Source organism: Populus nigra, chromosome 3, assembly GCF_951802175.1.
Source record: "Populus nigra chromosome 3, ddPopNigr1.1, whole genome shotgun sequence".
NCBI classification, from domain to species: Eukaryota; Viridiplantae; Streptophyta; class Magnoliopsida; order Malpighiales; family Salicaceae; genus Populus; species Populus nigra.
The window spans coordinates 24,179,214-24,191,681 of record NC_084854.1 but is presented as its reverse complement, the minus strand read 5'-3'; the positions used below and the strand labels follow the sequence as shown (position 1 = coordinate 24,191,681).

Sequence of the window (12,468 nt, the reverse complement as noted above, 5' to 3'; positions counted from 1 at the left end):
TGGAAAGAGAGTTGTTGTAGAGGCACCTAATTGAGGGGGTGCAAACGCCTGTGATAAAAGGCGACCGCCTATGATGAAAGGCGAAGACACCAAAGAGAGTTGGTGTAGGTGGAGCTGTCAAGCAGAAAGGCACAGAAGCTCCAAACATAGAAATCGAGGTGGAGGATTGCGAGGAGTATACCGCAACTTTCACTTTCTATGTAGTCAGTGGCAGTAATCTCTCCCATAGTGCATATGGTGGTAGAGAATTTTGGAGCCACTTTGAAGCATCTCAACTGAATGAGGATGCGACCACCTATGAAAGGTGAAGACACCTTAGATGGAAGGTGTGTGTGTGGGTCGTGCTAGGAGCCCCGGATTAGACCGCCCCATGACAACGGGTGAAGACGCCTTAGAGAAGGTGTGAGGGCCATGATAGGAGCCCCATTTCATACCGCTGTATGACGACGAGCGGAGACACCTAAGGAGAAGGTGTGTGGGCCACGATATGAGCCCAGTTCAGAACAACCCCAAAACCGATGTGATGGCTAGATATGAGTGGATATGTGTATAGCCAATGAAGTGGCTATGATGAGTATGGAGACAAATGCAGGATTGACTTTCATGGATATTGCCCCCATGCTAAAGATCAATGAGCTAGAAGACATTTGCCTTGGACAATAAGTGTGTGACTTGTGGAGCATTAAGACGCGGCTGCTATGAAGAAGCAGAAGGACATGCGCAGGTTCCGAGAACGAGTTGACTCTTGTTAAGGTGGTGAGCTCGGTAATGGCATTGTAATACTCAGAGTATGAAGATAGATATGGATCAACCTTTAATGGGCTGCCCCCATGGTTAAAGGTGGAGAGCTACCTGGACTCTTACGACTAAGAGCGAGAGACTCACGGAGAAGTAAGGCGTGGTTCCTAGGGTGGAACAGAGGGCAGGCGCAACTCCTGGATGAGTAGACTCTTGGAAGAGTGGTGAGCTTGTGATCATATTGAGATACTCAGATAATGATTGTTGCACTTGGAATATCCGTTTGAGGGGGTGTTGTAAGCCTTGGTGTAAGGCTTGAAAAATCATTCCGGACCGAGCATGGTTGATACGCTTGAAGGGGAATGTTGTGTTGAAGACGCTCTCAGAATGGTAAGCTTGGAAGACCTGCAGAATGCAAGCTTGTGCTGAAGAAGCAAGAGGACAATTGCCCACATAAATGGCAAAGGGGGTGATTGTTAGGAAATTGCCATTATTGTGGCAAATGCCCCACCCACCACTATGCTTAGTGGTAGCTCCATTCATGCCACAATTGGTGGCACACTCTAAGGCATTATTGGCCCCTCCATGTTGACCATATTTGCCTATAAAGAGGCATGTCTTGTTGAGAGCAAATTGAGAGGGTTGAGAGAGTGAAGTGAACGTGAGAATAGAGAGGAAGAGTGAGCTGCAATGGCAGCAGCCTTGCTGCCATTGCAGCAGCTGCAAGAGCACCAAAGTGAGCTGAGAGTTGAGTTAGAGTGGATGTAATCCTCCTCCTCCATGTATCTCTATATCTAATAAAATGAACCTCTCCCGTGGATGTAGGTGGATTTGCCGAACCACGTAAAATATTGTCAGTGTGCTTAACCTATCTGAGCAACTATCAGAACACCACCGGTCCGCGCATGGGGAGCCGGAATCCCCAACAATCTCGACCATAAAAATCTCCTTTGAATTGAGGTATTGGCTCGATTCACCCCTTTAGGCATTAGAATTAGTGACATATAGTGAAGGGTGAGGGAATTCAACACACTTTTCAACGGACATATACGACCTACCATGCTTTAAAACTTTCCTTTCCAACTTCCAAATCTTGATCTGGTCCGAGAGATTACTGGTTTCTATATACCGTTTTGGATTTACACCAAGGGGGAGGCCTAGGTACCTTGTAGGAAGAGTATCCCATTTGCAGTAGATGGAGTTAGCCATACCAGTAGTAAAGTCATCATCCAAATTAATTCCAATTAAAGAACTTTTATGGAAATTCACCCCAAACCTGAAACTAGCTCAAACCATCTAAAGATCCTCTTAATATGATGCAAATAATTATAATCATTTAGAGTAAATACCAAAGGATATACCTCTGAAATAGCCCGACGAGCAAGCTCTTCAAAATAAGAGAGTGAGTTCATTCCATAAGGTTCGATATGTTTAGAAACTGAAGTGGATGCATAGACTCCCACAATAACACAAGAAAACTTGGTAGAGGCATTCACACCAGAAATAGCAATCCACTGTCCCCCATATTCTATGGAATCAACTTTGAAGTTATTGTCAGATTTCCCAACATCCATCTAATATTCTGTTCATTTTAAAGATAACTGACAAATTTATCAATGCAAGCTGCCTACTTGGTCTTCAATAGAAAATAAATTAACATCTATCTCATGATGAAGAAGCATCCTTTTAATAGCTTGGCGTTTAGCCAGCATCCCCAAACCACAACAGTTCCAAAAGTAAATTTTCATTTAAAATAAGATCAGAAAACCTTACCCAAGATAGATTTTCAGGACCGCAGTCCAATTTTCAATTTCCCTGTTCACAGCATCCCGAATGTGCTTTCAGCAAAAACATTCAGTTCCTGTACCGTCATTCAACATATTTTGTTCTTCATTACTCTCAACACCATGTGTATGTTGCGGCTGATTCTGTTGAGAAAATTTGGAGTTTCCATGCTTAATACCCGAGTCCATTGATTCCGAAGAGATATCCTCTTGATTTTCCACTGTTTCTTGAATGCTGCTAGTTTGAGATTGGAATTTCACTTTTCTTCGACTCCTAAGTACAATGTGGTGACTACGGATTGTATGGTCCATTAGTGCCTCTGTTGTGTCGAAGTCCTGTGCTGCACAATTTTAATTTTCCCATATATTACAAGCTAGACTGATATTGTTGCTAATGGAGGGACTGTCTGATAGCATGAAAACGGTATCTTTGATTTCTGGAAGCAGAAACTCCACCGGTAGATCTAGTAAATGGAATATGGGGTTCTGCTGGTCATCAAAAAAAAATTCGGCGCAGGTTTTATCCCATACATTACATGCTGAACTAACGTTTCCACTTAAGGAGCTGTCTGGAACCATGAAGAGGTCATCTTTGATTTCTGGGAACAAAAACTCTACTTGTAGATCAAATAAATGAAGAATAGGGGTCTGGTGGTCGTTACACATCACCACAAAGTTGTCTTGATTCTTGGCAGTCCCGGGATCATCACTGGTAATGTCCACATTGCCATACTGTGCTTGACAATCAGAACTGGCTCGGATTCAGCCGCCTCTAGCTCATTTCCAATATAAGAACAGAAGTTACTCATATCGTATTCAATGTTCTCAAAATCTGGGTAATGCAAAGGGTCTATCTCCTGTATTTCGAGCAGATAATCTCTACCATCCAAACCTATGCAGATATTCTTGTGTCCTAACTACAATCAATTTGGAAATAGTTTAATAGTGTTGAAATTTATTCACTTCTTTGTGCTAAAAATGACTCTGCATATGTATTGATACCCCCACATAAAGCAATAACTAGTTGTTGACATACATATCGTTTCTCCACGACTAAGCGAGCTCCTTCTCAGTAATTAGCTAAATCCTTGATTCCGGCACTGCCATGTAAGATATGGAAGTGATTTTTTTTAGTTGATAATATAAAAAAAATAATAAACCATGTCTCACCAAGATTTTGATGAGATTATGAGTCAATCTGTTAAGTCAATTCAATCCGATTCAATATAAAATTCAACCTGAGCCAAACTCGAATCCACTTGTCACAAAGTTTATCCTGTGAATTAATATGGCAACTGTGCCTTTTGTAGACCCAAATAGAACAACAATAGTTTGCAAGCCCAAACCCTCTTTTCTTTTCCATGAGAGGGAAGAATTTTGAGTCTTTTATCAGGCACATTGCTGTGCGTCTTGAACTGGCACAGGAGACCACGTGCGCAACGAGAAGGACATACAAAGGAAACGAAGTAATCCTAAATAATACTACACCTGTCTTATTATTTTTGGCCCTATTTTTTTTTCTTGCAAACAATATATATAAATTTTAAGAAAACAACATTAATTTATTAGATCTAGAGGTTATTGTTTGGGCTAATTTTGTTATTATTTTTTAAAATTTTATGTCTAATTCAAATTTATTTTTTATTTTCTTGTGCTTTCGGATTTTTAGTTATTTTATAGTAGAGTATGGTTTTCTAGTTTATTTGAAGATTTTGTAAACCCATTGAGAAAGCAGTCATCATATATTTTATTTTTTAAAAATAAAAAATTATGAATTTAGGGTTCATATTTTTTTTATATAATAATCAAGATTTTATATAAAAACTAATGCTAAAAAGACTTGACTAACTAAAAAAAGAAGAAGTTATGTTTGTGTGCATAGGAAGATAGAAAAAAAAAAAAAGAAAGAAAGAAAGAAAGGAGAACTCTGTACCAAGATGAAAAATTGAAATAGTGAGACATTTAAAAATCTAGTATGTTCATTGTAAGTTGGCTTTGGGGTCCTATATAGATCCAGGCCTATATAAAAAAAATTCTCATTTGTAGACCTTAACCAAATGATCCCACTGCTGCAGCAAGATATGACCAATTGAATTTGGCATACATCACTATATCCCAAGTCAATTCATAAATCTACTTCGTAGTTTTCATGCTCGAAACAATGTAGGAACAAATGACTAGAGGATTATGTTTCATAGTCACAAAATGGACAATTCTCTTGTTGATGGGATATGACATGTTTGGAGGCTAAGAACTCCCTGGTACATAAGTTGTTATGCATCAATTGTCAAAAACAAAAAAAAAAAACTTCAATCTTAGATTTTTCCATAGTAATGAAGTGTTCAAAAACACACCTAGAAATAGAAATATTATCTTGTCGATGGTGATATATTTAGATTTAACTGTGCAATCTTTGTTTGATCATATAATAAGACAATTCATGCGCATACAGATGACAAAAGATGTAGAGATTGTAATTCTATATCTCTGAGCTCTCTTTGCCACTATAAGTTCAATCTTGGGCCAAAAACATCATAAATTATTGTTGCTGGTTTTGAAGCTATAGCATAGAAGCATGGAAACGTTCTCTTCATAATTCCATAATCATTTTATAGCTTGTCTATCCAAAAACTAACTGTTCTCTCATTACTCAATCTGAACTTGATTCCTTCCTTCAAGGCCTTTTGAACACCATTTGTACTGGTTATTATTGTACTGATTCCATGCCACACTGATGAGGTAATTCTGAAATAATTCGGAAGATAATTTTCAAAAGTAATCTAATGTATCTTTGTAACAATCTTCATTAGTCTGATCCCCTATCCTCCTTAGCCATTTAAAAATCCGTGTTTTATTCTTGCCATCCAAAGACCGCCCCCCAGGCCTCCTTTTTGTTTTTCTTTACTACTGGAGACCAATACACCTTACATAACTTCCTCTTATCTAATGTACCAGCCTACAGAAACCTTCTTTGTAGTTTCGTCACCATTTTTATCACTCCCTTTGGCATAAGAAAAATGGTCATATATATATATATATATATATATATATATATATATATATATATATATATATATAGTAAATAGGTAAAGCAGTCAGGACAGATTTTAGAAGGCAAGTTCTACATGATCATGTTTACCATCCTGCCTTTCCACATTATTGGCTTCCACGTTGAAATTCTTCTCGGGTTAGCACCTAAAGGTAAGCCTAGGTACCTGAAAGGAAGAGAATCCCATCTACAAAACGCTGCATTAGTCATTCCTACAATAAAATCTACAAAACATTGTATTTAATTTGGGTTCATACTTGCAACCTTTTTTGGTCATTAAATTATTGTGTTTCTTTTTGTTGTCTTATTGGATTCCGCCTGCATCAATTTTTCCATAAACATTAGTTCACTTTATCTGCAGCTAAACTATTTGCTGAATTCTTATCATACACATTTTGTATTAGAGAATAACTTTTGATTTCACTGTTCTGCCAATATCTGACCGCTTGCTTTAGAAAACAAAGTGAGCTCCCCTTCCAAGTAAGCTAAAATACTTGTTCCAAACTAAACGCCACTTCAACTTCAAGCTTGCAGATCGTTTAGAAATCCTATAAGATAGAACTGTATTCTTCTGAATATGTGCATTAACTAAGTAGAAGACCCCACATTTACCAATATTTACTTAGAATGGAGGATAAAAAACTAGAAATTGTGATCTCTTCAGGTTCGGTCTCACATTCTTTCACTAGCTGTGATGAGTGGATGAGAAAGATGACAACTGAAATGACAGAAGAAACTGGTGGCAACCAACAGAAAGGGCTAAAGGTTCCGAGGGTTCCATCGACGTTTCGTAAAATTGAACAGAACAAGAAATGCTACGATCCGTCGATGGTTTCCCTTGGACCCTATCACCATGGGAAGCAAGAACTCAAGGAAATGGAGGAGCTCAAGTTTCCGATGGCACGCCAGTTTGTAAAAGATTGCGAAATGCCCTTTGAAGCAATGTGGAGCAAGGTGAAAGAATTAAAGATAGGTGCAAGTAAATGCTACGTGGAGGACATAATAGCAAAGTTCAACAAGGACGACCAATTCAACCAGATGATGTTTCTTGACGGTTGCTTCATTCTCCAATTCCTCATCTGCTTCATGCAGAAGCCCGAAAATCTGAAGATAAGCAGTCATGATGCAGTTTTGGTTACAAAGGACTTGTTTTTACTAGAGAACCAACTCCCTTTTTCTGTTCTCAAATCATTGATCAGGGAGGTGGAGAAGGGATGAAATTGTTCGCAGATTTCTTCCAACACATTCGTGCAATACCTCCTAGAAGAGAGTCGTGCAGGGATAAAATATCAAATTTTTTTTGCAAATTAGTTCCAAAATCACTATCAAGTCCAAGTGGCCTCAGCGGAGATCAACATGAGCCAGCCCATCTTCTCGAGTTTTTCCATATGCAGTTCGTGGGGCGCCAAATAAATCTCAGTGATCATACTTCTCAGACAAGTTGGCAAGAGGATGATACTCGAACGATCTGGTACAGGTATTATCCTGCTGAGGAGCTTAGGGATATTGGAATCCACTTCAAGCCAAGTAAGACCAGTCATTTCACTGATGTTCAATTCAAGCCAACATGGCTTGCAGGAAGACTATATATTCCTCCATTAAGCATAGATGACTCAACTAAGTCCTTACTTTTAAACTTGGTAGCCTATGAAGCAACCCTTGACACATCCAAAGATTGGATCACATCTTATGTATGCTTCATGGATTCATTGATTGATCATCCTGAAGATGTGAAGGAACTGCGATCCCAGGGCATACTCCTCACTACTCTTGGAAGCGACAAACAAGTAGCAGAACTCTTTAATGAGATAGCAAACAATATAGTGCCTAACCCCTACGCTTTTATAAAGGTTAAAAGCGCCATCGAGTCGCATTACAAAAACACCTTTAAAAGATGGATCCTCCATTATAAGGGTCCTATTTATGGTATCATTATTAAGTATTCTTTTCTGTATGGCATTATAGTCACTGCCTTAAAGGCCTATGTATCAGCAACTCCCCCGAAAACATTTGGTATCTGCAGAATCCCAGATACAAATGTTACTCATTACCCTTAAATACTATATGAGAAAAATTCTATGATGGATGGTTGTTACGGCTTGAGCATCATAGAATTTCTCGTGTGTGTTTTCTTATCCTTAATAATATGGATTATTTGGATGTTTGTGTTAAAAATAAACTAGGTTTCTAGTTTTTCTGAAAAATAAAGGAACTGGTCAACTAGTTGAATTAAATGAATCGGTCGACTAATTAAATTGACAAAATTACTTTTCCTGTTTAGAATAGGTTTTCCATTGATTAGTTTAATTATTTGATTGTTTAAGATTTTAGACCTATAAATAAGCTTGTAATTAGGATCATAAAGAATAAGTGTAATAGAGAGAAAATGTGTATTAAAGAGAAAACACTTAATGAAACATTCATTCCTCTCAAACATTCTTCTTGTTCTTTAGTTTTATATCTTTACATTATTGTCAATAAACTCCTGCCACACTTATTTTTTCTTCCAACAAGTGGTATTAGAGCTTGTTTTTATTGTTTGACATGGTCAATACAAACTTCTCACTTCAATATCCTCGTTTGATAAAGGATAATTATGAAACTTGGTGTATTCATGTAAGAGTTTATCAAGGTTCCCAAGATGTGTGGGAAACGGTTGAAAAGGCTTTAAAGAACTTATAGAAGGAGTAACATTGACTTTAACCCAAAAGAAAGTCATGCAAAAGACATGAATAAAGGATCAACAAGCACTCACAATCATCCATCAATGTTTGGATGATGTCACTTTTGAAATAGTGGCTAATTCAACCATCTCCAAGCAAGCATGAGAAGTTGGAGGAAAATTTATGAGGTAACTTTGAAAAACTACATATAGTCGAATCAGAGAGTATTTCAAATTACTTTGCTAGAGTATTGGCCATATACAATCAAATGAAGAGATATGAAGAGAAGATAGAGAAAACACATATGGTATAAAAGATTCTATGCTCGCTACAAAATAAGTTCCATTATATGGTGGTCGCAATAGAAGAATCGTAAAATATAGACTTTTTGACTATTCGAGGACTCATGGGAAAACTACAAGTCCATGAAGAATGAGTCAATGACATTAAAAAAGACATGGGTGCATAATCACTCTTTTGTTAAAAAAAAAAACTACTTAAAAGAGAAGCAAGATGGTTCTAGATATATCCAAGGAGGTAGACGAAGTGGAGGAAGAGAAAAATTTAGAAGAGGAGGCCGAAACAATCTCAATAGATTAATCAATTGATTGAATGAAGCAAATTAGTCGACCAGTTTAACTAACAATGACAATCTTACCTAGGTTTGACAAAATAAAACTTAAATGTCATAATTATGAGAAGATAGATCATTATGCCAAGGATTATTGGAATCTAACCAGAAGGGTTGAACGGAATGTCAATCTTGTAGTAGAAGGGGAGAAAAAAGCCACTTTATTACTAGTCCACAATGATCAAATGCAAGCAAAAAAAAAAAACATGGTATCTAGATAATTGTGTCAGCAACCACATGTGTGGAGATAAACACAAGTTTATAAAGCTTAATGAATCAATTAAAGGTAATGTAACCTTTGTAGATCATTCAAGGATTTCCATCAAAGGAAAATATACGATTCTCATTAGATTGAAAAATGGTAGTCATCAATTTATTAGTAATGTCTATTATATTTCAATTGTAAAAAGCAATATATTGAGTTTGAGACAATTGTTGGAGAAGAGTTATGAGATTAAGATGAAAGATCTTACTTTGACATTATTTAATACTTGTCAAATGTGTATGACGTCGCAACGATCATCCTTCCAGATTGGAATTTTCAGGAATAATATGAGTGGAAAGGACAATGAATTATTTTCCTTTATTAGTAAAAGAGGGAGAATGAAAATTGTCACCTAGTATTTTGGTCACTAAAAATCATAACTAGTCTCAGAGTCTAGGTATGGGGATTGATTGGGTAAAAAAAAGGTATTAACGCTCTTAATACACCTTATTTAAGGTAAATTGTATTATTTATTTGTCTGATGTAAACTAAAATAATGTTATATTTTTTAACTTTTGGTTTATATATAATTTTAAAAAAGTTTTTCTTAATAAGGAGGTCTTTATTTTATTAGATTAAAACCTAACCATTCTAATGCAAAAATATAAAAAAACTAAAATGAATTTTTTAAAATATTAAAAATACATCTTACGTATAAGTTCTAACGTATAATCATAAACAAGTTTAACTGATTCTTGTATTTTTTTCAAAATATGATAAAAATACATTTTTTATAAAAAATAAAATATGCATGAAAATTTTAGAATTTGGCCATATGCAAAATAAAAAGAATTTTATTATTTTTTTAGGCTTTATTTAGCAAAAGAACTTATTTTTCCTTGTAATAAAACTACCAAAATAGGTGTAAGGGGTGTTTGCCAAACAAACCCTTAAAAAAAAACTTTATCAAAAACATGGAAAACCAAATAGGGTCTTAAACCCTTGACTTAATTTTGATTTAATTAGGTTGATAAAAAGTTTTATGTTTGATCATAAACTGAACAAAAAGTCTTGATTTGACCTGAAAATAATCCAAAAACAAAACCAAAGTAAAAAAAAATAGATTAAACAAAAAACACAAAAACTAAAAAAAAGTTAAACAAAACGGATCAAACGCCATAAAAATAAAGAACACCAAAACCCAAACCTAGCAATGTGAAACATAAATTATATAATTAGACCAAATGAGGTCAAAACAAAGGCATATACATGTTGGAAATCATACAATGATTAATAATCTAGTATTCATTCACTTCGATTATCATTTAAACATCACGATTTTATCAAAATGAGTTTCGGTTCAAAACCAAAACTCTAGGATTAAAATTCATTAAAACTTGTTATTGATGCTAATAAGCCATAGATTATTTATTGATCAACCATAAATAAATGTTATGTGCAAAGAAATGGACCAAAACTGGTTTGAATAAAGGGTCTGAGGCAATGTTCTTCCCAAGAACAAGAAGAACATGCCCAGACCTAGCCCAGTAACTTGAAGTCCAAATAAGACCATATATAGTCAAACAAAAAGCACCTACATGTTGGAAATCATGTAAGGATCAATAATCTAACATCCATTTACTTAAATTATCAAAGAATAAATATGATTTTGTAAAAATAGGTTTCGATTCAAAACTGAAACCCTAGGAGTAAATTTCATCAAAAACTTGCTATTGATGCAAATAAATCCTAAATTATCGATTAATCAAGTTGCCCAAAGGGTTTAGTGCAAAGAAATAGATAAAAATTACTCCTAATCATGGAGTTAAGGCAATGTTCTTTCCAAAAACACGAAGAACATTACCCAGAAACCTAGCCATGAACTTTGCAAAAAGCAACAATTATCAAGCTAGAAAATAGTGTTTTTGGCTTCTAAAGCATGTTTTCTTTAACCCAACATCTCACACTACTATACACAAACATGTATGAATCTAAAAAAACTAACAAATAAAATCAAAACATCAAAATCATACATGAGATAATAAATTTAAAAAACTATCAATTTAAAACAGACTACATGTTCATGTAATATGGATTCAAAATTGATTTTTCTAAACTTATTTTGGTCATAAACAGACCTAGAACAATTACAAAGAACATCCATTGTGTAAACATGCATTGCTTAAATTAAATAAAAACTAAAACAACACTATATATATAAACAACTTAAACAATAACATTATAATATCAAAAACATAAAAAAAACTTTAAAAATAACGCAGTAAATAAAGATCACAACAACAAAGAGGTGAATATAACAATATTTATTAAGCATTTTAAACCTATTTTCTATGCTTTTAAACATAAATATAAAACAAAAGACAAATAAAAAAAAACTTCAAGAAGGCTAAAAGGCCTACTTTCGTATCAAAAAATATACTTAGAACAACTACTCTCTCTTTTGTTCTATTTTTTGAAAGTTTTTCCTCTAATCATCTTACTACCCTTTCAAAACTTAGGAAATATTTATGTTAAGCTCTTGAACCTTTACACTTAGGTTTTTATTAATATTTTCTTATTTTTTCTCCCCTTCTTCCTTTTTTCCCCCCTCCTTTATAGCTCTTTTCTTAAAGGTGTATTTATAAGGTTCTGCTAGGGTTTTAGAAGTTATTGAATTCATTTTTAACCTCTTAATCTTGAGGTAAATGTTGTAAACTCTTGATAATAATTTTTTTAAGAGCCTTTTTTGTATGAACACATGAAAAAAAGGTCGGTTCTTGCACAAGTGTGTTTCAGTCATGGTTGATTAAGTTGCCCACTTTCGAGACATCGTCAAAGCAATTTTGACGTCATCATTACTTGAAACCACCTGAAGTTGGTAGAGGGAATTCATACCTTTCATTTGGATCCAACCTTGTGTAATTTGAAGGTTTGTAGCTTCATATTAATTCGTTTGAAGTTGTTAACTCAATCAACCAAAACTATCAAAACAGAGGTCAGTCTAACGAATAATGTGTCACTCACATTCTCTTTATTAAAACTGAATGATGCAATGTTTAGGGTTTTTAATTTGAGATTGAAAAATTTTAATTGAGTCCATGTTCTTCTAATTTCTTTTAATTGCATTTATAATTGCCTTCAAACTCATAATTTCATGCAATTTCACCATTGTCAAACTCAATTATTAGCCCCTAAGTTGATTGTTTTTTTTTTTTCATTTTGGTCATTGTCTTAGCAAAGAATCATGTGTTTTATGATAGAAGTAAGCACATTGACACAAGATTGCATAATACAAGATTGCATTATGTGAAGACCCAAGACCAAGTTGCGGACATTTTCACTCGGCCACTCAAACATGATATTTTTGTTAAGATGAGATATATACTGAGAGTTATAAG

At 34.9% G+C, this 12,468-nt stretch overlaps 1 protein-coding gene across 1 annotated transcript; it reads left to right on the top strand.

Moving 5' to 3' along the window:
* The first annotated feature begins 6,155 nt into the window (after positions 1-6,155).
* LOC133689473 (UPF0481 protein At3g47200-like) lies at positions 6,156-7,628 on the top strand. The gene is made up of 2 exons (XM_062109331.1): positions 6,156-6,774; positions 6,966-7,628. Exons 1-2 carry the CDS (start codon positions 6,199-6,201, stop codon positions 7,626-7,628), a joined length of 1,239 nt encoding a protein of 412 aa, XP_061965315.1. The 5' UTR covers positions 6,156-6,198.
* The last annotated feature ends 4,840 nt before the right edge of the window (positions 7,629-12,468 follow it).

Coding starts and splice junctions, on each gene's coding strand:
- LOC133689473 (XM_062109331.1), top strand. CDS start 6,199: ATGGAGGATAAAAAACTAGAAATTGTGATCTCTTCAGGTTCGGTCTCA. Junction 6,775..6,965: donor TCAAATCATTGATCAGGGAG/GTGGAGAAGGGA, acceptor TTCCATATGCAG/TTCGTGGGGCGCCAAATAAA.